The 27,947-nt window shown below is 40.1% G+C and overlaps 1 protein-coding gene across 1 annotated transcript in view; it reads left to right on the top strand.

Annotated features, from left to right (window-relative positions):
• Positions 1-27,947, top strand: part of LRIG2 (leucine rich repeats and immunoglobulin like domains 2) — a 147,426-nt gene that overhangs the window by 58,172 nt on the left and 61,307 nt on the right. The window contains exons 2-8 of the mRNA XM_073615716.1: positions 1,239-1,310; positions 6,934-7,008; positions 14,702-14,836; positions 18,167-18,310; positions 18,429-18,572; positions 23,622-23,765; positions 24,835-24,978. Of these exons, the coding sequence (XP_073471817.1) occupies positions 1,239-1,310; positions 6,934-7,008; positions 14,702-14,836; positions 18,167-18,310; positions 18,429-18,572; positions 23,622-23,765; positions 24,835-24,978 (858 nt within the window). The remainder of the gene's footprint in view (positions 1-1,238; positions 1,311-6,933; positions 7,009-14,701; positions 14,837-18,166; positions 18,311-18,428; positions 18,573-23,621; positions 23,766-24,834; positions 24,979-27,947) is intronic.

Raw genomic sequence — 27,947 nt, 5'->3', positions numbered from 1 at the left:
AATTTTGCTTCTATTTGTGCCATTAACTAGAGATGCACCGAAATTTCGGCCGCGGAAAATTATCGTCCGAAAACTGTTTTTTTCATTCGGCCGAAAGGAAAAAAACAGCCGATACCGAAAGGGGGCGTGGTCCATCCAGTGTGCCGCCCATTGCAGAGTGTCATCCTGGCGTGCCCAGTCCTCCATTCCCTCCTCCTCTCCTCGATCTCTGTGTGTCGTGGAGCTGAATAGCCCAGGCCGTAGTAACAGTGTCCCATCTCCTGTGATAGACGGCACGCTGATCCAATGGCAGGACATTGAATCAGTGTGAAGTGATCATAGGAGGCGGGACATTGTTACTGTGGCCCGGGTAATTCAAATCCAGCTCTGTGACACACGGAGATCACCGCTGATGCAGGCACAGGCAGGCTGCATATGACGGGCACTGATGAGGCTGCTGAGCACTGGCAGGCTGCATATGAAGGGTACTGGTGGGGCTACTGGGCACTGACAGGCTGCATATGACGGGCACTGGTGGGGCTGCTGGGCACTGGCAGGCTCCATATGACGAGCACTGGTGGGGCTGCTGGGCACTGGCAGGCTGCATATGACGGGAACTGGTAAGGCTGCTGGGCACTGGCAGGCTGCATATGAGGGGCACGGGTGAGGCTGCTTGGGCACTGGCAGGCTGCATATGATGGGCACTGGTGAGGCTGCTGAGCATTGGCAGGCTGCATATGATGGGCACTGGTGAGGCTGCTGGGCACTGGCAGGCTGCATATGATGGGCACTGGTGAGACTGCATTGATCTCCTGTACTATGTCTGCAGTCTCTGACCATCTCCTGTATCATATCTGCTAGAGGTGCACCGAATGGACATTTTGCTAATACTATTGGCAATGTGTTTAAGTTTAAGCAAGAGAGGGTTAGAGACTGCAGACTGCATTTTTTTGACCTTTCTTGCACTAAAGGTGCCAATAATGGCCAACAATAAATTTATATTATATTAAATTGATTATATTAATTAAAAATATTAATATTTTTTAAAAACTCATTTTTGGTATCGGCACCAAAATTTCCATTCGGTGCACCCCTACCATTAACATTTTCTGCAAAAATTAAAACTGTTAATTATTGTGATGCTCATTTGAGCATTGTGTAACGGTTCCACGTGACGTATACTTGCAATAATGTAATGCTGTTGCCTGTATTAATACAAGCAAATGTTTAATCTGTCATTTTTCTTTTTTTTTTTTTAGGGAGATAAGCCATAATTGGTTGACTCTATCCAACAGCAGTCTGGTGCCAGAATTGTACTCTCTGCAAGAAGTGTAAGTTTTTAGTCTTTTTGTTTTTTTTGACAGGCCTGTGTGATTTGGTGGAGAGGATGGCAAGTCTTTAACCACTTAAAGGGGATCTCCACTCGATTTTACAACACTAGCTGCAGAGGATTACCGCAATGTCCTAATGACAAAGCGGCGCTTTTTTTTTCGACTGTACCTTTTGTTGATAGTATGTTTGTATCTTCTAGGAAGTACAGGCTGCGGATAGGGGCGTGTTTCCTGCGGCTAATTCGTCACTTCCTCTTAGCCACACTGGCTCCTGGGAGCTTGTGTCATTGTTCCCAGGAGTCAGTGCGGCGGCCTGTTATGAGAGTTATCTCAAGATTTCAATACTGGGAGTGACGTCATTACGACAGTCACGTTCGTAGGGCCGTTCCAAAACCACCATTGTAATCGATTGCCATCACAACGGGGTGGGATTTCCTACGACGCCGCTCGTTGTGATGGCAACCGGAGCTGTTGACGGCTCTCCGATTTCAGTCTGCTGCGCATGCGCGAGATCAGGAAAAGAACGGGCGGTGCATGCTGGTCGATCAGCAGCACTGTATCCCGGAAGAGGATGCCTGTGGGCTTCACATGCCCACAGGCAAGATGACAACCGTCTAGATCTGATTTTATAACTTTCCTTATTAGGAGAAAACGGACAGCACTGTGACTTAAAAATGGAACAAGTGAGTTCTCTATTCATAGATCCTAATCAATGTCATTTTGCCAAAAAAAAAAAACTCGGAGATATTGGGACCCCGCTTTAAGGACTGAGCCTCTTTTTGAGATTTGTTGTTTACAAGTTTAAATCTTTTTTTTTTTTTTTGGCGAGAAAATTACTTAGAACCCCCAAACATTATATTTCTTTTTTCTTTAGACACCCTAGAGAATAAAATGGCAGTTTTTGCCACACCATATTTGAGCAGCGGTCTCGCAAGCGCAATTTTTTTGAATTAAAAAATAAGACAACAGTAAAATCTAGCCCAATTTTTTTTCTATATTGTGAAAGATAATGTTACGCCGAGTAAATTGATACCCAATATGTCATGCTTCAAAATTGCGCTGCTTGTGAAATGGCGACCAACTTTGGCATTTAAAAATCTCCATTGGCGACGTTTAAAAATTTCTGCAGGTTACCAGTTTTGAGCTATAGATGAGGTCTAGTGCTAGAATTATTGCTCTCACTCTAACAGTTGCAGCTATATCGCACATGTGTGGTTTCAACACCGTTTTCATGTGCGAGCGTGTCTTAGGTATGCGTTCGCTTCTGCACATAAGCTCGGTGGGACGAGGTGCTTTAAGTTATTCATTTTATTATTTATTTTACTTTTTTTACACTGTCCTTGTAATAGAAAAAAAAGCATGACAAGTCTTCTTTAAAGCGGTTGTATAACTGCACTGAAATTTTTATTTAAAAAAAAAAAAAAAGTAAGGCAAAGGCATAATGAGCTAGTATGCACCGCATACTAGCTCATTATGAAATACTCACCTTAGAACAAGGCGTCAGCATCTGATCCCGGTCCATGGGGAGCTGACATGTTCCCTCTGTTTCTTTCTGGCTCGCGGCTCTGGAGCTGTGAGTGGCAGGAGCTGCAATTACGTCATTCCCGCGCATGTGTGTGGGAGTCTTCTTCCCAGGCCTTCACATCCCATGTGCCGCTGCCATTAGCGGCTGCATGCAATGTGAATATCCCCTAAACCGTACAGGTTTAGGAGATATTCATTTTACCTACAGGTAAGCCTAAATAACAAAAAAGGGTATACAACCGCTTGAATGTGACATTTGGGGTCAAAAAGACCTCAGATCTCACAATTACACCTTAAATGCAATTAAAAAAAAAAAGTTTTTTTTTTTTTTTTTCACTTCAAGACCATTGGGCGGAAGTGATGTTTGACATTGCTTCCGTCATCCAATGTTATGGAGCCGAGTCCATGCTACTGAGGGGATGGCATCAGATCGTCTCCACTGCTACCAGCGGCTCCGGTAAGTGGCGGAGATGATTGGGGGGGGTTGGTGGTGTTGCCTCTCCCGCCGCCGATAAAAGTAATCCCTTTTATCTTGAGGACCACACGCCATTGCAGAAAATACTGGGGTTATGGCAGCTACCTGCTGCCATTACCCCGGTATTCTACGTCAAAGTACTGATGCACAGCTATGGCGGTTTGCTGTAAGTGGTTGAATTCGTTTTGTGTCGTGAGCCTTATAGTACATGGGTTACAAAAATGCACTGGACACTTGTCTATATTTACATTATTATTGCTTTTTAATGGGCCTGTTATGCGGTTGATTTACTGAAACTAGAGTGCAAAACCTGGTGCAGCTTTGCATAGAAACCAGGCTTTGCATAGCTGATTGGCTACCATGCACAGCTGCACCAGATTTTGCACACTCCAGTTTTAATAAATCAACCCCATAGTGTATTTCAGCACATAGTGTACAATAAAATATTTGAGAATGCAGTTTTCACTACATCCAGTGCTCATAAACACACATGGGGTGGATGCTGAAGCGAACAAGGCTGTTTGCTTGGCTGCCCAGCGCAGCCCTGTGCACCTGGTGTGAATGGGCCTTTAAGCCTAGTACACAAAATGAGAATATTGGACAAATGATCATCCGATTTTTTTATTTAATTTTTTTATTTTATTTTTTTTACATGCTAGTCTCATTGAAAATTAAGTTAATAAAATTCTCATATGACAGAATACAACTTTGGAAGTGATGTAATGAGTTGTATTAGAATGTATGCTTTCATTTCTGATAGAGCTGCAAGACTAATCGTTAAGAATCGTTATCGCGATTTTTTTTTTTTTTTTTTTCCCCGTTGTGATCTTGACAAAGTTTTTCCCGATTCTTTCTATGCAGAGAATTCTCTCTGCTCTGTTAAAGCCGACAGCCCATCAAAAGAAAGGAAAAGAAAAAAAAAAAAAAACAGGCAGTCTGCCAAGAATCACAACAATTTTTAGCAGTGGAACTTAAGTATAAACATTGTAATGATTTGTCCTTTAGATCAAAGGAATACACTTTGGTGTGTAAATGAGGGAAGTTTAACCACTTAAACACTAAACCTTTTTCTCACAGTTGTTGGTTTCAAGTTAAAATCATTTTTTGGCTAGAAAATTACTTAGAAATATATATATATATATATATATATATATATATATATATATATATATATATATATATATATATATATATATATATATATTATAATTTATTTTTTGGTAGAGACCCTAGAGAATAATATGGTGGTTGTTGCAATATTTTATGTCACACTGTATTTGCGCAGCAGTCATGCAATTTTTGGGGAAAAAATTACACTTTATTGAATTAAAAAAAAAAAAAAAATAACCAGTAAAGTTAGCCCATTTTTTTGTATTAATGCTAAAGATTTTACGCAGCGAGAATCGTGATCTTTTTATTCTAAACTGTGATTCTCATTTTGGTCAGAATCGTGCAGCTCTAATTTCTGAGTATGCGTGGTCTTCTGATTTTTTTTTTTTTCTCAGACGATTACTGTACCGATTAAAAAAAACCCTGTGTTCTGGTAATTTTTGTGTTGGTCCCTTCGGATAATTTTACATGATGGGTCATGATCAGCTCTCAAACTGTGTAATGACCAAATTAACGTACGATCATTTCAAAAGCGGTGTTTTTCTTCTGATTTTCTGATGGTGTGTACTAGGCATTAAGCACCTGCTTGTAGTAAGACTGCCATTGTTAACTTGCTCCAGTGCTTCATACGTCATAAGAAGGTCTTTCAGTGGTAACTGGTTTTTATGCAGTAACAAAGAACAAGGTTGTCTCTAGTTTTATTGAAGAGTAGATGTTGATATGGGGAGAAAAATGGCTGGGTTAAAAGGCAGGTATTTTCTATTCATGCACATGTATGTTTCCTTCCACTGACACGTATTCACGGAGTAATGCCATTTGGTACAGTTGTTCTCTTTTTCCTTAAGACATTAAGCCGAGAAAAAACGTTTTTAAGCAGTTTATTACATATGTATACAGCCATATATTCTGTTGTACATTTTTTCTCTCTTTTAGAACAAGCTGATTTGATTGTGGGTCATTGGCAAACAACTTCATCTTACATGCTATAGTATAGTGCCAGAAAAATTCCTTTTAAAGTGGTTGTAAACCCTTACATATACCCAGGGACTATCCTCAGGTGATACACAGGGATGACACAAATCATTCTTCATAAGTATCTGTCTATCTCCAGTCCTCCCTACTCTATACCTGTTCAAAGTCTAGAATGTATAAAGCTTGTCTGAGCTGTCAGGAAAAAAAAGGGGCAGAGAGCTGAAGTTACACTCTGCAGAGTTCAGTGAGAAGAATACTGAGAGCTGATTGGAGGGATGGGACACACCCCCTTCACACAGCACACAGGAACAGAGCTGAGGCTGTTAATCAGCTGGAAATCCCTTCCCTGTCACCTTTTTTCTCTTGGTGTCAGAAAAACTTGTCAGAAGTGACTCATGCTGATAGTAAAGGAACGAAGCAGCAGACAGAAATGACACATAGTGCTTTTAATTGAGACAAGTACACTCATACTGATAGTGGGGGAACGAAGCAGCAGACAGAAATGACACTTAGTGCTTTTAATTGAGACAAGTACACACTAAAGAGGGATTTGCTTTGTTCATATTTCATGCCTGAGGTTTACAACCACTTTAAAGTGAATATCCAGTCAAAGTTTTTTGCTTGGAGTCACGTTTTAAAATGAGCACCAAACTAAAAATCACACCATAGCCTTTGACAATGGGCTTGCTCACTTCGACAGTTTTGCATTTTTGTTCACATCTATAGGAATGCAAAATGCACTTGAAATGGGTCAGAAGTAGGTCAGCTGCAGGTCAGATGCACCTGGAAGTTCTGCATGATCTTGGAATTGTCTCAATACAAACCTAAGTCTGTTGACATAGGCCCTGTTCATGCTTTCCAGGAATCTGTTAATCTGAAGCTACTCATGTCCCTCTCAATGTCCTGCAGCATCCACTGTAAGGCCCCTTTCACACTGGGGCGGTAGGGGGCGTCGGCACTAAAACAGCGCTATTTTTAGCACTGTTTTACCGCGGTATTTGGCCGCTAGCGGTGCGGTTTTAACCCCCCACTGGCGGCCGAAAAAGGGTTAAAACCCCTCGTATAGCACGGCTATAGCCGCGCTGTCCCATTGATTTCAATGGGCAGGTGCGGTTTAGGAGCGGTTTAGGAGCGGTGAATACACCGCTCCTTTACCGCTCCAAAGATGCGGCTTGCAGGAGATTTTTTCTTCTCCTGCCAGCGCACTGCTTCAGTGTGAAAGCCCTCGGGCTTTCACACTGAACAAACAGCGGAGGCTGTTTAGGGGCGGTTTGCAGGCGCTATTTTTAGCGCAATAACGCCTGCAAACCGCCCCAGTGTGAAAGGGGCCTAAGAATATGTGTGCCAGTAGACATCTATCACGTTTGGTACTTGCAATTAAAGTACTTGGAGAAGAAAGTGCTTGACAGTGGACTACCTATATTGTTTGCAGGGTATAATATGCACCATGTAAAAGGCTAACGTTTCCATAGATAAAAAATGCAATCTTGTATCATTGATAATTATCTTTTACTTTAGTGAAAATGTTTGTGCTTTTTCTAGGAAAATGAATTACAATGAGCTAACTGCAATTCCTCCCCTTGGAGAACCAACAGCTAATATTACTCTTCTTTCTTTGTAAGTATTAATGAGAGATTGTTGATATATTGCCATCCACATTTATTTGCTGTCTCTTCTTTAAAATGGCAAGTGCATTCCTGCATATATTAGTTGTTACCACATTCTAACTTTTCCCTTCTTCTATCAAAGTCATAACTCGTATTTTGGATTTCTTTTTTGGAATCATGCTTCCCTAGGTGGTTGCAGCATTGATCTGATGCTGCATCTGTCCTCCGCCAGCTCTAACACTGAGAACCGAGCGATCAAACATTGCCAATTGCTCAGTTCTCAGTACTCCCTGAGCAGAGAGCTGGTGACTGTCAGTCAACCGTCTCTCTGCTCTGCCCCTCCAGTGCTCACTGGAGTTCTGAGCTGTGGAGGGGGTGGATGTGGGCAGCTCAGGCTCTCAGCGGCTTGCTGAGAGGCTGAGTCAGGTGTTGGTCCAGGAATGTGGGGGGGATCCCGACCGTATGGTCGTGATCTTTCCTGAGCGTGGACCGGCTTCAGCCCACTGTCTGCTGAAAACGGGTCACAGGAGTATAATGAACTGCACTCCTGTGATGCACAGGAGAAGCATAGCCAAACAAGCTTTGGCTGTATGTCTCCTTTTAGTTTCCTTACCTCTTAAATTGAGGTAATTTCCTTACCTCTTAAATTGAGGTAATGTACCTGTACGACAGGGCTTTCTTCTGGGTCAGCGCGCGTGTCCGGAAACCCGAACTATCATTCGCTGCAGCACAAGCTGATCAGCGGGTTCCGGTCAATGATTTATGGCCAGGACCTGGTGATTGGCTGAGCGAATGACAAAAGAGAGCCCTGTGTTGGTAAAAAACACAACACTGTCTACAGACAGCAGCCATGTGCCATTTTTTTTTTGCAGGGAGTAAAAACCAGCACATTGCTGAATAAAAATAGCACAAAGTACACACAGTAAACATTGTTAGGCATACATTTAACTCCTTGATCGCCCTAGATGCTAACACCTCCCCATTCATTCAGAGTCATTAGTACAGTGACAGTGTATATTTATATATATATATATATATATATATATATATATATATATATATATATATATATATATATATATATATATATATATATATATATACCAAAGTTTGTAGATGCTAACGGAAACCGAATCAATATACACTTATTTTTTTTTATTAAAGACGTAGCAGAATACATTTAGGCCAACATTTTCAAAGAAATGTTTTATAGCAGAAAGGCCCCTTTCATGAGGGCTTGTCAGTGTACGGACTCCGCTTTGCTCAGCAGGGATTGATCCGCTGATCCCAGCTGACCAGGCGGATGACAGGTCCGTCTCTGTTCACTGTGCGGAGATGGACCTGTCAAAGCCCCACTGTCCTCTATGGAGATTGGATTAAAACGGACCGCCTGTCTGTTTTTCATCCAATCTGATTCTCCAGACAGATGGAAAATCGGGTTTCCATTCATCTGGATTTCACAGACCGTATCGGATCAGATCGGATAGCGGCGGATGTCAGCGGACATGTCACCACTGACATCCACCGCTCCATTGAGGTGCATGGAGCGTCTGATCAGGTCCACCTGAAAAACTGACAGGTGGACCTGATCGGAAAGCCTGTGTGAAAGGGCCCAAAGTAAAAAATATTATTATTATTTTTTATTTTTTTTTGCAAAAAATAAAAAACCCACTGGTGATAAAATACCACTAAAAGCTCTATTTTTGTGAAAAAAAATTATATAAAATTTGTTTGGGTACAGTGTTGCATGACTGCGCAATTACCAGTTAAATAGCAAAAAATGGCCTGGTCAATCTTCTGGAGCTCAAGTGGTAAAGGCAGTTATATAAAAAAGTGATTGGAGCTAGAATAGCTATTCAATTCACATGTCTCTAACTTGGAGATTTAGCTACAGGACAAAGTATCCCCTGTAGTCTAGCTAGGAAGTTATTGGTAGAGTTGATTGATATGTGCCTTCAATTGCCACAATTGTTACTTTCCTGGTCTGTGCACTTCCTCTTCTCTCTCCTTCTCCATTAGATAACAGTCCTAGGGAGGTCTGACAAATCCCTGACCTCTTGGGAGGTCAAATTGCTGTTTTAAAACTCTTGCAGTGTGGGATTTTAAATAATAACAAATAATTAGACAAATATGGTGGTCTGCTCAAGGCAGTAGGCAGCTGTTCATGCAGAAGTGATTCAAGTGTCAGTTGTTATTCATACATACTCTCAAGTAAATTACTAAAAAGATGAAAATGCTTTGTAGAAGGTATTAAAAAAAAAAAAAAAAAAAAGACCATCTTATGTGGCGTACTGTTTAGCCTGTTAGTGTTCAAATGTATATCAAAGAGATACGTTAGACAAAGTAATCATGAGATAACCAGTTATGGTAGTTAATGGGGTTCTTACGTAGTTGCCATAATTTGAAGATTGATCATAGTTTGGAACATGCAGGTTTTCCCATACGTTTATGTAACCACACTATGTGCATTTCTTTAGGCAAAGAAAGCTCAATAAATGCTGTTGAGGCTTTTGATTTTAAGAATCACTTGTAATTATCTGGTATTTCTGTACGATGATAAAGCAATAACCAGCACCTTCATGTAGTCAGTGGTACTTTTTATCAGAAATTTTCCAACTTGTTTAACCACTTGCCACCCAGGCCAATTCTGACATTTCTCTCTTACATGTAAAAATCATATTTTTTTTTTGCTAGAAAATTATTATAGAACCTCCAAACATTATATATGTTTTTTTTAGCAAAGACCCTAGAGAATGCAATGGCTGTCGTTGCAACTTTTTATCTCGCACGGTATTTGCGCAGCAATTTTGAATGCTTTTCTTTTTTTTGTGCTTTAAAAAAAAACCAAAACCGTAAAGTTAGTCCAATTTTTGTGCATAATGTGAAAGATGAAGTTACGCAGAGTAAATAGATACCTAACATGTCATGCTTCAAAATTGCACACGCTCGTGGAATGGCAACAAACTTCGGTACTTTAAAATCCCCACAGGCAACACTTTAATTTTTTTTTTTTACTGGTTACATGTTTTGAGTTACAGAGGAGGTTTAGGGCTAGAATTATTGCTCTCGCTCTAACGTTCACGGCGATACCTCACATGTGTGGTTTGAACACCGTTTTCATATGTGGGTGGGACTTAAGTATGCGTTTGCTTCTGCGTGCGAGCACACGGGGACAGGGGCACTTTAAAAATGTTACTTTCATCAGATAGCTAATTGGTGATAAATCAGTATGAAGCTACCATATGGTAGCCTCCCTCGCTTAGGGGGACTCACAATCACCGTAATATTCCTGTTGGCTCAACCCATGTGGGCAGAGGAGAAGAAGGGGAATTTCCCCGCCCGGCACAGTCAGATCCCGTCAGGGGTGCTGGGGGTGGGGAAAGGACCCGTGATGTTTTAGGGGCATAACCTGGAGACTGACAATTTGGTATTTGGGAATTACTAATTATCAGATTGGCCCCCCAATCGTCAATAAGGACATCGTTTGTTATATGTTTTCAAATGTAACCTTTATGTTTCATGTTCTAGGAGGCATTCCCTCCTGTGCATTTTGATATGTTGATGCATAATATGTATGTATTAATTGAAAATAAAAACATATTGAAAGTAAAAAAAGTTACTTTTTTTTTTTTTAAATTGTAAAAAAAAAAATGTTTTGATCACTTTTATTCCTATTACAAGGAATGTTTACAATATACTAATAATAATGTAATAGGAACATGGCATGATCGGTCATCTTTACAGTGAGATATGGGGTCAATAAGACCTCACATCTCACCTCTAGGCTGAGAAGCCTGAAATAATTAAAAAAAAAAAAAAAAAAAAACGATCTTGGCTTTCCAGCCAAGGCGGCGCAGTTTGTTTGAATGCAGAGGCCGGGCGTGACGCCCGGTCTCCGACCGATCATAGAGACTCCAGCGACCATCTGGTTCGCCGTAAATCTCTAAGGTACACATCCGGGATCGGCAGATCCATTCTCCGACTCACAGATGGAAGCGGTGAGTCAGTAGAAGCACCGGAGGGCGGCGGGTGGAGGGGGTGTCCCCTCTCGCTGCCCGTAAGAATGATCAAGCGGTGGAACAGCCGCTATGATCACCACTATGGTGTAGGGAATCGTCGTCTGAAAAAGCCAATATCTGAATGATGCCTGTAGCTGCAGGCATCATTCAGATATACACGCATAAAGTCATATGACGGCCAGCGGGCGGGAAGTGGTTAATTGTGATTTGCATTGCTTATTTTTTTATTAATCGACTTGAGATGCTCATATAGTGCATGTTAGGTTGAAATGGGGGAAAAAAAATCATTACATATTTGCAGTATATAGGGCTGCAACTAACGATTATTTTCATAATCGATTAGTTGGCCGATTATTGTTTCGATTAATCGGTTAATAACCTTAAAAATAAGTGTGGTGTATAATTTAGTTAATATGTAAAGTTTAAAAAAAAAAGGCACTATATTCCTAAATATCTTAATATGCAGGGGTAAATATAAGTAACCAACTATATGGTTAGGGAGTAAAATCTTTAATTCTCTCTGAGAATAAGACAGAAGAGATATACTCTATATACTATTAGAGGTTGAATCTGGACTCAGATCAAATTTTTTTATTTAAAGAAAAAAAAATTCTAGACTCTCTTGCAGATATTCAAACAGAACTGTAAATTTACATGCTTTTCTGCAGCTTCTCCATTGAAGTATATTGAACCAACAAAGCACCGTTTTGCATTGAAAAAGGTCCTTGACCTTTTCCAAATGCACAGCAGCTGAAAAAAGCATAGATGTGAACGTTAAATGAACTGTAGTGCATTTCTGCAAAAAGCACCAAAAAACACTTGGGTGGGAACCAGGCCTAAGATATTTAGTAACATAATGGAGTTAAAAAAAAAATAGTTTTTTTACTGTGCAACAGTGAAAGTAATATTTACAGTAGAGATTATTTGCCCTTTTTTACTGTATAGGGCTAATTTTAGCTTTTTTAACCCCATTATGTTACTGGCCGATTAATCGATTATGAAAATAGTAATTGATTAATTTCATAATCGATTAGTTGTTTGTTTTAGCCCTAGCAGTATATGTATGTTTCCCTATTTTTTTTTTTATCCCTTTAAAAACACAGCAAGTACCGAAAAGTACTTGTTGCTTTGCCAGAAATTCAGAGTGCTCCTAACTTGTTTGGCCTGAAAACTTACCTTCCACACTGAAATTCCCACTTATAGCTGTGCTCAAAAGTTTGCATACCCTGTCAGAAATTGAGAAATATTGGCATTGGTATTGAAAATATGACTGACCATGCCAGGAAAAGTATTTTATTTGAGGATAGTGACCATATGAATCCATTTATTATCACATAGTTGTTTGGCTCCTTTTTAAATCCATAATTAAAACCAAAATCGCCCAAATGGCCCTGATCAAAAGTTTACATACCCCTGAATGTTTGGCCTTGGTACAGACACACCAGGGTGACATGCACAGGTTAACATGGCAGTTAAAGGTTAATTTTAAATTGCAATTAGTGTCTGTGTATAAATTGTCAATGAGTTTGTTAGCTCTCACGTGAATGTACTGAGCAGACTAGATATTGAGCCATGGGGTGCAAAAAAGAACTGTCAAAAGACCTGTTACAAGGTAATGGAACTTTACAAAGATGGCAAAGGATATAAAAAGATATCCAAAGCCTTGAATATGCCAGTCAGTACTGTTCAATCACTTATTAAGAAGTGGAAAATTCCGGGATCTCTTGTTACCGACCAAGAAAGACTGCAGCCACAACTGCCAGAAAAATTGTTCGGTATACAAAGAAAAGCCCACAGGTAACCTCAGGAGAAATACAGGCTGCTCTGGAAAAAGACGGTATGGTTGTTTCAAGGAGCACAAAACAACAATACTTGAACAAAATTTTAGGGGTGCACCTAATGGAAATTTTGGTACCGAAAATTCAGGATGCACTTAGCCAAAAATCGAAGCCGAAAATTACAGTTCTTAAAAAATGTTAATATTTTTATATATAATTGTATTGTATTTGACTTTTTAATAATAATTTAATATGAATGTATTGGCCATTATTGACACCTTTTTAGTGCAAGAAAAGCTCAAGAAAAATGCAGTCTCTGACCATCTCTTGTATCATGTCTGCAATCTCTTACTTAAACACACTGCTAATAGTATTAGCAAAATTTTCATTCGGTGCACCTCTAGCAGACATGATATGGGAGATGGTCAGAGACTGCAGACATGATACAAGAGATGAATGCAGCCTCACCAGTGCGTGTCAGATGCAGCCTCACCAGTGCCTGGATCAGAGCAGCAATCTCCCGCTGTGTCACGGAGCTGGATTTAAATTTCCTGGCCACAGTAACAATGTCCCGCCTTCTGACACAGGGAGATCGCCGCTCTGTGTGAGAAGGAGCAAGGGGAGGGCGGATGACACCTCTGCAATGTGCGGCAACCGGGGCATACCCCGCCCCCTTTTCGGTGCCATTATCTGCACCTTTTCCGAATTCCGAAAACAGTTTTCAGCCTATATTCTTCGGTGGCTGAAATTGCGGTGCACCTCTACAAAATTTAGCTGCATGATCAAGGTGCCAGAAAGAAGCCTTTACTGTGCCAGCCTGGTTACAGTATGCCCGACAACACCTTGACACCCTTCTGACAGCTTCTGCCACACTGTAATCTGGAGTAACGAGACCAAAATAGAGGTTTATGGTCACCACATTAAGCTCTATGTTTGGAGAAGGGTCAACAAGGCCTATAATGATGGCAATACCTTTCCCACTGTGACGCATGGTGGTGGGTCACTGATGTTTTGGGGGTGTGTGAGCTTTAAAGGCACAGGGAATCTTGTGAAAATTCATGGCAACATGAATACAACATGAATACAGCATGAATGCATCATGTTATCAATGACCCTAAGCATAAAGCTAAGTTCACGCTCCAGTGGTTACAGCAAAAAAAGCTGAAGGTTCTGGAATGTCTATCTCAGTCTCCTGCCTTTTAATATCATCGAGCGACTCTGGGGAGTTCTCAAATGTGCAGTTCATGCAAGACAACCAAAGACTTTGCATGACCTGGAGACATTTTGCCAAGATGAATGGGCAGCTATTCCACCTGCAAGAATTTGTGGCTTCGTAGAATACTAATAAAAATGACTGCACACTGTCATTGATGCTAAAAGGGGACAACATGCAGTATTAAGAACTGAGGGAATGCAGGCTTTTGAACAGGGGTCATGTTTACTTGTTGCCATGTTTTGTTTAATGATTGTGCCATTCTGATCTGAATGCCACAATATGAATCACATAAGAAATAAAAGAGAGGTTTTGTCTGCTCACTCTTGTTTTCTTTAAAAATGGTACATAATGTATATATACCAATTCTCCAAGGGTATGCGGACTTTTGAGCAGCCCTGTGCCGAGTAAAGAACAAAAAAACAAAAATGAAATAAATGATTGCGGAGACGTGCACTAGTGAGAGGAAATGGAGGTTTGGATTTGAGGGTACATTTCTGGTAATGCTTAGATATACACTTTGAATCCTTCCAAGCAACAAATTTCCTTTTGAAATGTTAAATATCAGCAAGTGTAAATGTTAGTGTTGTGTGATGTCATTCATATTTCCAAATTTATTTAGCTTTGGTAAGTTATGGTTTATGCTATATCGCTTTTTTTATTTTTTTTATTTATCTTTCTTTTATTTTGCAGAATACATAATAAAATTTCAGAGCTAAACGGAGATTTGCTTCAGCAGTACCTTTCATTGGAAACCTTAGACCTCAGCTCAAATCTTCTCACAGAAATAAAAAGCTCTTATTTTCCACGGATCCCTTTGAAGTACTTGTGAGTGATCTGTTTGTGTCAGATTTATAACAATGTGCATGTTTTTGACCCAGAAACCTTTGTTGCGGCATACATAAACACTGATTTGAAATTAAATGATTCTTTTATGATATGCAGAAAACAGGTTTGATTGCTTTTTAATTGTAATACGGCCTAGAATTGAGAATGCTAGTATCAGATTAGACACTTTATGGCGCTTCCTGTGTTTTTTTTTTTTTTTTTTTTTTTTCTTTTTTTCCTACCGTGATGTTCAACTTGGGATGTTTTGCATTTAAACTTGAAATTTCGTTTTTTCTTTTTTCTTTTTTTTTTGGTGGGTTATTTGCATCACGTCTAACATTGAATTACAGCACATTAAAGGATAAGAAAACGTTTCATTTAAAAAACAAAACAAACGTCATACTTGCCTACTCTGTGCAGTTGGTTTTGCACAAGGTGGCCTTGATCTTCTTCTGAGGTCCCTCAGTGGCGCTCCTGGCTGCTGCTCCTCTTCTTGAGTGCCCTGTCGGAGAAGCGCTCTCCCTCAGGGCACTCGTGCGGGCTTGCTACCGTGTCCTGCTGCTGCGTCCATTGACGCAGACAGCAGGATTCTGCTCCGCCCCCCGTTTCCTGCGTCATTGGATTTGATTGACAGCAGCGGGAGCAAATGGCTGCACTGCTATCTATCCAAGCAGGAGCCGAGACACCGGCTGGAGCGGGTGTGCTCGTCCCCGGCACAGGAATGATCAGGCTCGGGTAAGTAAAAAGGGGGCTCTGGGGGGCTGGTGCAGAACAAGAGGTTTTTCACCTCAATGCATTGAGGTTAAAAAATGCGAGCGTTTACAACCCCTTTTAAGGTCCTGACGACTAAACCCTCCCTATCCAATAAAAAAAGGCCTTGTGTTGACTTCACAGAATGTTACCCTTTCTGTGAATGAGGGAGAGCAGATTATGTCATTCATCTACCCTTTCCCTAGTCACAGAATGGATGTTCAGCTACACCCAAGGCTAACCCCTCAGATGTATACTCTACCTTGATCTGAAGGCTGTTGTTCCACTGCTTGAACCAGTAGTGCAAGTCTTCTCCATCCTAGCCTTGCCTGTGCATTGGTGTCCCATAGACTTCTATCTGTCCGTGCCCGGGGGCCAGCGACACCCAGAGACGACCCCATAGAGTTGTGGGGCACCAATGTGCTTAATAGTGAAAACATGCTTGGATCTAAACAAACTGAGGTACCGCAGCCATCAGATCGAGATTGGTATGCGTTTGTGGAGGAGTATGAGTTAGGTTAGGTCAAGAGAAGAGGACAAAAAAGGATAAATGCGCTTCTTATCCTTTAATGTGCGGTGGAATGTTGGTAACAGGACACTTAATTGTTTTATGTGAAAACAGGGGATTTAGCAGTTTATAATTACTGAACTGTAATTCAAACTTTCTAATTTCTTTCCTTCACATGACCAGTGAGAATTAACTTTAGTTTCATTCTTTTGTATCGTGCCCAGCTGATCTGTGTTTTTCTCTTGTATTGTACTCATTCTGATCAAATCATACAAAATAAGTGCCATACTGCGTCACTGAACTGCAGCTAAATGCTTGTAAACTTCATGAGCATTATTGAGGGATCATTTATCTTTGTAGTTTGTGAGGGAACAATAACATATGTTTCTAATTTCCAATATTCCCAGAATTCATTTCTAAAGATTGAGAAGATAACTCCTTTATGACAGAAAAGTCACACCCTACAAAGCTGTCTGGCAGTTGTAAAATGTTAATTTTTTCCTAATCCCTGTTCCCATCCATATTAAATATTGGAGAGGTTATTGAAAGTATGTAATTGATCTAATTTTTCAAAAAAACACCCCTTGAAAATAAATGACAGTTTGGTGTTTGCCTGCTCAGTGCTTAGGCCCTTCTTCTAAAACATGTTTGATTAGTGATGAAAGATGTTGGCATTCGGTGTGCATATATCCATTTTTGATGGTTTGACTAACATTTTAGAGAATGAGCCCTTTTCGAGTACTAGCCTGTATATCGCCAGGTCATTTTTCAGTGCTGTCATAGTTTGACAATTACTCGGTCATGCAGCACTGTCACCAAATTTTATATTATTTTTGAGGCACAGTTTACTTTGTAGGTATTTAATAACTGCAGTTTTTTTACTGTATAAAATAATTTTAAAAAGTTGGAAAACAAATGGTCTCCCTTACTGCCATGAAGCATCAGATAAAAATGCTGGGAAAGTACTAAACCACCAAAATAACCCACAATTTGTCACTATTTTTTGGGAAACATGTTGGTATTATGGCTGTTTATTAATTATGGAGCTTGGTAATTGGTGCACTAGATACAGCACATCATGTGTACAGGTCATACACAGGGGGATGGAGGAGGTCAGAGGGTGAAGGTGCAAGATAAGGGAGGTTGAACATACAGATCACATACGGAGTCAGACTGGATATGAGATGTACGGGAGAGGAGGGGAGTGAAAGAGTTACCAGCGCCACCACCGAATGTTTCTCCACCTTGTATCCAAAAGTGGAAAGCCAAACTGGGACACTTTCTCCCAGACACCAGAAGACAAAATCATCTGCTTTGTTCATAAAGCATCTGTAAAACTCTGGGATCCCGTTAATTACTCTCCAGGTGTATTTGGTTCTTGCATACCTATACAAACTTTTCCCCGTGTAGTCCTCACTGTGTTGAAGGTGCAGAGAAACATGCAGTATGCTTCTCTGTATTTTCAGAGACACTTCTGGGCCAAGGTAAAGTTATTTATTACAGACCTCACAGGAATAGACTTATAACCCAGTGGCAATTCTTTTATTTGTCACGCAATGCATACATATGCTCTCTACTTATCCACCCAGTAAATGCAGCTCGCGCCTGCATCCCATCGTACTTGAAACGGGTATGGTAACTTCATCCGCTCTTGCTTTGGCTGTAGTTTAAGAAACCTATGTAAGATTTATGCTTTGTTCATATTTCATGTCTGGGGTTTACAACCATTTTAATCTGCAGTACAGCCTTTTGTAAAGATAGTGTATGCGCTAACTTTTGTATAGATTTTTTTTTTTTTCTGTTTTTTTTTTTTTTTTTTTTTTAGTAAACCTGTGATAATTTACACTCGTGGTTTCAGTGGGAATGCAAATTTATCCTATTAGTTTTTGTGCGTATATGTGTGTGTGTGTGTGTATGTATATATGTATATGTGTGTGTGTATGTATGTATGTATGTATATATATATATATATATATATATATATATATATATATATATTTATTTATTTATTTATTTATTTTGCTTCAAGTATTCTGACTTTATCTTTACATGTTTAATTCCTCTTTATGCAGGAATCTAAGTAACAATAGAATTACCACTTTGGATGCTGGATCCTTTGACAACTTGTCTGGGTCTTTAATCGTTTTAAAACTGAACAGAAACAAAATCAGTATGATTCAACCAAAAAGTTTGAAGCTCCCTCATCTGCAGTTCCTGTAAGTATTTTACTCTCCACCTTCTGTCTGGATTTTCTAAAGAATGTGGCAATAGCAATGAAAGCCAGATGATTACAACTCATAAGGTTATGTAAATTGACACCCTTCATTCTTGCAGTGAATTGAGGCGTAACCGAATTCAAATTGTGGAGAGCTTGACTTTTCAAGGGTTGGATTCGCTGAAATCTTTAAAACTGCAACGGAATGGTATCGGCAAACTCATGGATGGGGCGTTTTTTGGACTAGACAACATGGAGCAGTTGTAAGTGTTCTCTGATTGCATTTTTGGCTAGTTGCATGTCTGCATAGGAACTGATAACTTGTGAAATGAATAGTACAAGTTAATGAGATTCTGTATGATTGCATGTCTATGTATGTTTAATTATTTGTAAAAATCCTTTTTTCTAAACTTTTTTTAGTAAATCATATTCCAATGAATGGATAATGCAGGCTTGAATAAAGCTCTGTATCCAGGTAGCTGATACTTTTAAAGGTGATTGAGTTTCCTGTGTGGCTTTAAATGTTGGGTTATGTCCCTGCCACTCATAAGAGCCTGAGAAAGCCACTTGAATGAGTGTTAACACATCTTAACCCCTTCCCATCGACCACACACATATATGCGGCCTCACAGAAATGGTCTTTTATCAGTGGGGCTGCGTATATGCGTATCTCCCCTTGTCCTGAAAGCTTGCTGCACAGCGTGCTCTCAGCACAGACCTCGGGGTCTCACTGAGAGCCCCAAGTCTTGTACTAAAGATCGAGACCTGGAATGTCGGTTTCGGGTCACCTAATCGCTGTGATAACCTCTGATTGGTTATCACAGTGAGCCCACCCCTGAATGAAGAGAAAGATGCATTGTATCTACCTCTTCTTGCAGGAGAGAAAATGTAAAGAAAACAAAGTGTTAAAAAAATAAAATAAAAATAAAGAATAAAAAATTAGATAAAGGTTTGCCAGGTTTAGGGTCAAAGGTCATGGCCAGCATATTTTGGGTAGCATTTAAAAAAAAATGTTTAATTGGTGTCAGTGTCTGCATGTTTTAGGCAAAATGCACACAATGAACATACACATATGTGGTAAATTATGTTAATAGCAAGAAATTTACAACTAATTAAAAAAAAAAAAACATTTCTTTTAAACTATTTTGGGCCAGTTTTCCTTTTGATCATAAAAAAAAAAAAAAAATAAAAAAAAAAAAATCATGAGATATCTGTTGCAATTTACCACAAAAAGAAAGCCAATTTTCCAGAAAAAAAAAGGTATAATCCACCTAGATACACTAAATAGTTGTGATATGTACAGTTTTATTAAAACATGTCAAAGTTGCAAAATTGTGCTTGGACATTTAGATTTGTTTTACCCTTAGGCATGAAGGTGTTAAACATTACAGGGCCAGTTTGTTAAATGTCAGTACCTACTATTAATGTATACGTGATGGCGTTACGCTGTTTGTATTATACAAATGTGTATCAACTCAATATATAAAATACCATGTGATGAAAGTCTAGAATCAAATATATGAAATCTATATAACAAAATGTGACATCGAACGAATAAGTGAACAAATCAATAAACAGTGTGATAAAGTCCAACATGCACCACTGAGTGTGCAATAAAGCTGGATAAAACCAATATTGTCTGGTAGACTCTCACTACCAGACTATATTGGTTTTATCCAGCTTTATTGCACACTCAGTGGTGCATGTTGGACTTTATCACACTGTTTATTCAGTTGTTCACTTATTCGTTCGATGTCACATTTTGTTATATAGATTTCATATATTTGGTTCTAGACTTTTTTCATCACATGGTATTTTATATATTTTGTATATTGAGTTGATACACATTTGTATACCACACACAGCGCAACGCCATCACGTATACATTTATATATTTTTTCTGCTTAGGATCAGTTAATCAGGTGCTTGCTGCAGTGTATTTGGCCCCCTATCTTCACCTTCATATTGACAGCGCAGGAGTTACTTACCTTTATATAATACCTACAATTAGATACTAATTTTCTTTGGTTCTTTGAATAGTAGCTCACTGAACTGACTTAATGCCACAATCCTATATTCATTACTGTCTGAAGGTTCTCATTTATCCAGGTCATGACAGTGGTAGGTCTCATTCAACTGGATTTGTTCTGCTTATCCAAGCAGATTCTTCAGTCCTAATGATCAGTTCTTTAGAACTGGAAAAAGCTGCTTGGATAAGCAAAGACATGTCTTCAGTGTTACAGAACAAGTCCAACTGAATGTGATTAACTTCTCTATGACTAACTATTCTTTCTACCTAACATATTCTAATTCATCAGCTCTCATCAATAAACTAAATATACACTATCTCACAAAAGTGAGTACACCCCTCACATTTTTGTAAATATTTTTATTCTTTTCATGTGACAACACTGAAGAAATGACACTTTGCTACAATGTAAAGTAGTGAGTGTACAGCTTGTATAACAGTGTAAGTTTGCTGTCCCCTCAAAATAACTCAACACACAGCCATTAATGTCTAAACCACTGGCAACAAAAGTGAGTACACCCCATAAGTAAAAATGTCCAAATTGGGCCCAAAGTGTCAATATTTTGTGTGGCCACCATTTTTTTTCCAGCACTGCCTTAACCCTCTTGGGAATGGAGTTCACCAGAGCTTCACAGGCTGCCACTGGAGTCCTCTTCCACTCCTCCATGACGACATCACGGAGCTGGTGGATGTTGGAGACCTTGTGCTCCTCCACCTTCCGTTTGAGGATGCCCCATAGGGTTTAGGTCTGGAGACATGCTTGGCCAGCCCATCACCTTTACCCTCATCTTCTTTAGCAAGGCAGTGGTCGTCTTGGAGGTCTGTTTGGAGTCGTTATCATGTTGGAATACTGCCCTGCGGCCCAGTCTCCAAAGGGAGGGAATCATACTCTGCTTCAGTATGTCACAGTACATGTTGGCATTCATGGTTTCCTCAATGAACTGTAGCTCCCCAGTGCTGACAGCACTCATGCAGCCCCAGACCATGACACTCCCATCACCATGCTTGACTGTAGGCAAGACACGCTTATCTTTGTACTCTTCACCTGGTTGCCCGCACACATGCTTGACATCATCTAAACCAAATAAGTTTATCTTGGTCTCATCAGACCACAGGACATAGTTCCAGTAATCCATGTCCTTAGTCTGCTTGTCTTCAGCAAACTGTTTGCGGGCTTTCTTGTGCATCATCTTTAGAAGAAACTTCCTTCTGGAACGACAGCCATGCAGACCAAAACTGACAGGCTGACCCCCCCCCTCAACCTCTACAGCAATGCTGGCAGCACTCATTGGTCTATTTCTCAAAGACAACCTCTGGATATGATGCTGAGCACATGTACTCAACTTCTTTGGTCGACCATGGCGAGGCCTGTTCTGAGTGGAGCCTGTCCTGTTAAACCGCTGTATGGTCCTTGACCACCGTGCTGCAGCTCAGTTTCAGGGTCTTGGCAATCTTCTTATAGCCTAGGCCATCTTTAGGTAGAGCAACAATTCTTTTTTTCAGATCATCAGAGAGTTCTTTGCCATGAGGTGCCTTGTTGAACTTCCAGTGACCAGTATGAGAGAGTGAGAGCGATAACACCAAATTTAACACACCTGCTCCCCATTCACACCTGAGACCTTGCAATGAGTCAAATGACACCAGGGAGGGAAAAGGGCGAATTGGGCCAATTTGGACATTTTCACTTAGGGATGTACTCACTTTTGTTGCCAGTGGTTTAGACCATGAATGGCTGTGTCGTGCGTTATTTTGAGGGGGACAGCAAATTTACACTGTTATACCAGCTGTACACTCTGTACTTTACATTGTAGCAACGTGTCATTTCTTCAGTGTTGTCACATGAAAAGATATAATAAAATATTTACAAAATGTGAGGGGTGTACTCACTTTTGTGAGATTCTGTGTGTGTGTGTGTGTATATGTATATATGTATATATGTATATATATATATATATATATATATATATATATATATATATATATATATATATATATATATATATATATATTAGTGCAAATTCAGAGTCATGTTGTCATCAAACATACAGTAGTTTGCGGTTCCGTTCTGACCTAATAAAATGAGGTGTAATTTTTTTTTTTTTCTTTTTCACATCTGTAATTAATGTGTATGTAAATCCTAAAACTATTTGCTTGGCATCATGCCTCACCGTATACTGTTTTCATATAGAGACCCTATTGCCATAGTATTCATTTGCATGTGATATCGGCTGTCTCAGCAGATTTTATCTGTCACTGAAGTGACATTTTGCTCCCTCTTACTATTACATAAAAGGTTAGGTAGGGCTGGAAGGGGTAGAAGGAGCAGAAGGAGCTTGGCCAGCACAGACAGTATTTAGCTGCTTCCTTTAGAAGGGGAGATGGCTATAAATTTCAGGTAGGTAGGGTGCTGTGATGGGGAATCGACAATGCTGTTGCTATTTGGGAGGCAGTGGTTTAGGGCTTGTTCATATCATGTCTGTTGAGCTGCATTTTACTGCCAGGATTACCGGGTGAGAAACTTTGCAACAGATTTACAAAAAGCAATTTGTTAATAAAACAAATTGTATACATTGAAACATGATGCCCAACATACTGGAAAAGTGATTTAGGGTTTACATATACTTTAAAGTGATATTAAAGGCATTTTTTAAAAATCACAAATATGTCATACTTGCCCGCTCTGTGCAATGGTTTTGCACAGAGCAGCCCCGATCCTCCTCTTCTCTGGTCCCTTGCCAGCACTCCTGGCTCCTCCCTCCTGCTGAGTGCCCCCACAGCAAGCAGCTTGCTATGTGGCCACCCATGCAGGCTTGCTCCCAAGCAGCTGCTCTGCGTGTCCATTCACACACGGAGCAGAGCCGTGGCTTGGCCCCACCCCCTCTCTCTTCTTTGGCTCACTGACTGTGACAGCAGCGGGAGCCAATAGCCCCTGCTGCTCTCTCAGCCAATGAGGAGGGAGAGTCCCCAGGGAGCCAAGGTTATTGTGGACATCGCTGGATCACAATGAGGCCCAGGTAAGTAATACAGGAGGCTGGGGAGGGGCCTGCTGCACACAGAAGGTTTTTTACCTGCATGAAGGTTAAAAAAACCCTTGAGCCTTTAAAACCACTTTAAGTTTTAAAAAAGCAAATTCATGCATTAAAATACAATTATGCAAAAGGGAGAAGAACATCACGTTGAGCTTAGATTATTTGCACCACCTGTAGTTATGCTCTAGCTTAGGCCTGTTTCTGAATGATTTAGTAACTGGAAAGATGTGGTGTTCCCTCCTGTCTTTCTGCAGAGAATTGGAATATAACAATGTCTCGGACATAAATAAAGGTTGGCTCTATGGATTGCGATCTCTACAGCAGCTTTTCATGAACCAGAATGCTGTATACAGGATCAGTCCAGATGCATGGGAGTTCTGCCAGAATCTATTGGATCTGTAAGTGTTAAAGTGCATTTGTGAAGATGTTGAGCTCTGCTCTAGTTTTTCTTTCTCCGTTCTAAGCTGTGGATTTCTGCAACTCCTCCAGAGTTACCATGGGCCTCTTGGCTGCTTCTCTGATTAATGCTCTCCTTGGCCTGCCTGTCAGTTTAGGTGGATGTCCATGTCTTGGTAGGTTTGCAGGAGTGCCATACTCTTTCCATTTTTGGATGATGGGTTGATCAGTGCTCTGTGAGATGTTCAAAGCTTGGGATATTTTTTTATAACCTAACCCTGCTTTAAACATCTCCACAATTTTATCCCTGACCTGTGTGGTGTGTTCTTTGGCCTTCGTGATGCTGTTTGTTCACTAAGGTTCTCTAACAAACCTCTGAGGGCTTCACAGAGCAGCTGTATTTATACGGAGATTAAATTACACACAGGTGGACCCTATTTACTAATTAGGTGACATCTGAAGACAATTAGTTCCACTAGATTTTAGTTAGGGGTATCGGAGTAAAGGGGGCTGAATACAAATGCACGCCACACTTTTCACACATTTATTTGTAAAACATTTTGAAAAAACATCATTTTCCTTCCGCTTCACAATTTTATGTGCCGCTTTGTGTTGGTCTATCACATAAAATCAGAATAAAATGTGTAAAATTTCAAGGGGTATGAATACTTTTTCAAGGCACTGTAACTGTTTAATATAATAAGCAATCGGCAAAGGGCAGTGATTTAATATTAACCTAAGGAAACCAACTAGTTAACTTTTAGCAGTTTGATCTGGTTAAAGTTGACAAAGTAGATATTTGAATGGTTCATGCTACTATAGACTGCTTAGTACTGTAGACTGTTTTTAGTATTTGTCATTTTTTTTTTAAGTATACCAAAAAGTTGCAGACATTTACCAATCTATTAAATGTTTAGATACTGGATTTTTTTGCTTGATTTTTTTTTTCATGCAGTATGTTAAAATTTTGCTTCAGGTTGTAAAAGCAAGCAAAAAAAAATGTGGTAATATTTTTCCAGCTTGTTCTGCTTTTCTGACCGTCTGCATATTTTCCTGTAACTCCCCCTCTAGGGATGTGTCATACAACCAGCTGAACCGTTTGGATGAGTTTGCATTTGTTGGGCTGAGCTCACTGGAAAAACTGAACCTGGGCGATAACCGGATAAATCACATTGCTGAAGGCGTTTTTAAGGGTCTTTCAAATCTTGTGACATTGTAAGTGGCATGAATTTTCTTGTACTTTGTTACATGAGAGCTGAATTTGAACATTAAAGTGGAACTCTAGGCAGATCTTAAAGACACAAATGAATGCAGTTCTTTGTTCATTAATACACCATTAAGTATATGTTTTAAATGCAGGCAGTGTACATACCTGAATTTGACCTGCTATGGGCCTCTTACAGTCTCTCTATTGCAGGAGTGTGAGAGGAATAAGCAGTGAAAGGTGCCAATAAGTTCATGTTCCGACATGAAGCATTGTATTAGGAAAAGAAAGCAGAGGAAAAGAGAGCTCATTATTCTGCATTCCTTCCTTTACTGTGCAGTGACAGGGTGGAACAGGTCCAGGACGACCTGGGCTCAGAAAAGGTTAATAATGCTCTCCATCAGAACGACGACGTTTAGTGGTAGAGAAAAGTTCTTCAGGTATAATCTCTGGATTGAAAGTGAATTTACAGCAGCAGCTAGTTTTGTTATTTTATCCTTTTGATGGAATTTTTATTTTTCTTCTTTTTGGCTAGATTTGTGCCCTAAAATAGGACTCTAGCAGAGACCCACTTTGTGGGTTGAGCTTCATTTAATAGTGTTAATTACTGTGACAAGAAAAGGATGTGAAATCCTGGAAAAACCTGGTTTTCTGCAGTAATTTGCCATAAAATTTAATCTGAAGTCACAACAATGGACACGCATAGTGTACTTAAACTAATAACTCGCAAACAATTCTAATTTCTTGTGTCTTTATTGAACATACACATTAAACATTAATGGTGCTGGGGGAAAAAGTGAACGCTTCTAGTTAATAGCTGGTCTAACCCTCTTTTGGCAGCAATGAATTCAAGCCAGCAAATTTGGCAGCTCTGGATTTGTGACCATTCCTCGCTACAAAACTGCTTCAGCTCAGACAGTTTTCTAGGATGTCTGGTGTGAACTGCTCTCTTGAGCAACATCTCTATGGGCTTAAGGCCTGGGCTGTGACTGGGCCACTCTAAAAGGCACATTTTCTTTTTCTGAAATCAGTCTCTGGTGGATTTATTTCAAAGCTTAGGGTTGTTGTCCTGCTGCATCTTCTACTAAGCTTCAGCTGGTGGACAGCCACCCTGACCTTATTCTGTAGGATATTTTGGTAAATTTGAGTTTGATTTTCAACTCAATGATGCCAAATGGTCCAGGCCCTGCGGGAGCAAAGCAAGCCTAAATCATGATGTTCCCTCCACCATACTTCATTGTTGGTAGGCTGTGCCCTTTTTGCGCCATATACAGTGCCTTCTTGAACAATACAACTTTTGTTTAATCAATCCACAAAACTCTTTCCCAATAGTGTTGCGGTTTACCAAGCTGCTCTTTGGTAAACGTCAGGCATGAAGCAATGTTTTTTTTTAATTTTTTTTTTTTTTGGGGAGCAGCGGCATCCTTTGTAGTGTCCTGCCTTATACACCCTGCCTATTCAAAGACTTACTTATGGTAGACTCATGAACAGGGATGTTTGCCAGTTCAGTGATTTCTTCAAGCCTTTAGCCTTTACTTGTGGGTTCTTCTTTATCATATTGAGGATTCTGCATTGTGCCTTGGGAGTCATCTTGGCTGGGAGCTACTTCTAGTCAAATTTGCTTGAGCTTAAACATAACATAAGCAAATCAGATACAGCCAATGATACATATAGGAGTATACGTTTACACCAGCATAAAACAGGAATGAACAATAAGGAACATGAGTTGAGATCAAGTATTACGCTGGCTGGTAAGGCTAGCAAAAGGCTGCTATCAGCAAAGCAACTGGAGTGGTCATCCCAAAACTATAGTCAGGACGTTCCTGTAAAATACCAAACTTCACAGCCAGCACACTGGGTAGGATCCAGCAGTCTTATACCAGGATAACTGAAGGTTAGATTCCCGGTTGAGACAAATATTATTACTGTACCATGATGGAAGGAAAGCAGAGGGGAGTGAAAAACAAGAAGTTTGAGAGAAACAAAGAGGAGAATAGAGGAAGGGTAGAAGGAGGTAGATCCCTGGGGGGTGATGCGGCTCCAGTGACCCAGATGATAAAGGAGCAGCGAGTAGAGGAGAGTTCCAACAAGGCAATAATAGCGATTCGTCAAAATCAGGGGGTAGGCAGTGTATTATCCAGAGTTGGCTGGGCACTACTTCTAGGAGGAATAGCCACAGTATTAAACCTTCTCCATTCATAGACAATTTATCGACTGGTGGATGCCTAAACACTTTGTGATTGCCTTGTATCCTTTTATAACCTTATGCAGATCAACTACTCTTGATTGAATCTTTTCAGAAAGCTCTTATTTGCGAGGTGTGATTCACATCAGCTTATGCTTCTTATGAACACCATTCTTAAAATAGTTGAGACTTTTATCGAAGTAGCTCCATGCCACAACTCCAAACTTATTTCATTAATTGGACTCCAGTTGTGCAAACTACTGACTCCAGTTAGCCTATGGATTTGCTTACTTTTTCCTCCAGCACTGTAAATGTTTTAATGGGTGTATTTAATAAAGACACGAGAAATTTGAATTGTTTGTGTTATTAGCTTAAGCACTTTGTATTAGTCTAGTGTTGTGACTTACATGAGGATAAGATCACGTTTTATGGCAAATTACTGCAGAAAACCAGTTAAAGTGGTTGTAGAGACGCAAGGTTTTTTATCTTAATGTATTCTTTGTATTACGATAAAAAGCCTTCTGTGTGCATCAGCCCCCTAATACTTACCTGAGCCACATCTCGATCCAGCGATGTTGCACGAGAGACTCTCTGAGACAGCAGCGCGGTGCCATTGGCTCTCGCTGCTCTCAAAGTAAATGAGAGAAACCAGTGAGGAGAGCCAATGAGGAGAGAAACGGGCGCAGGGCGGGGCCATGGCTCCCTGTCAGAATGGACACAGGGAGCTTCGGCTCGGTGTTCCCATATCAAGCTGCTTGCTGTGTGGGCACTCAACAGGGGGGAGGGACCCGAGAA

This window comes from Aquarana catesbeiana, linkage group LG02 (assembly GCF_042186555.1).
Source record: "Aquarana catesbeiana isolate 2022-GZ linkage group LG02, ASM4218655v1, whole genome shotgun sequence".
NCBI lineage: Eukaryota > Metazoa > Chordata > Amphibia > Anura > Ranidae > Aquarana > Aquarana catesbeiana.
This window is presented reverse-complemented; position numbering and strand designations above follow the sequence as displayed.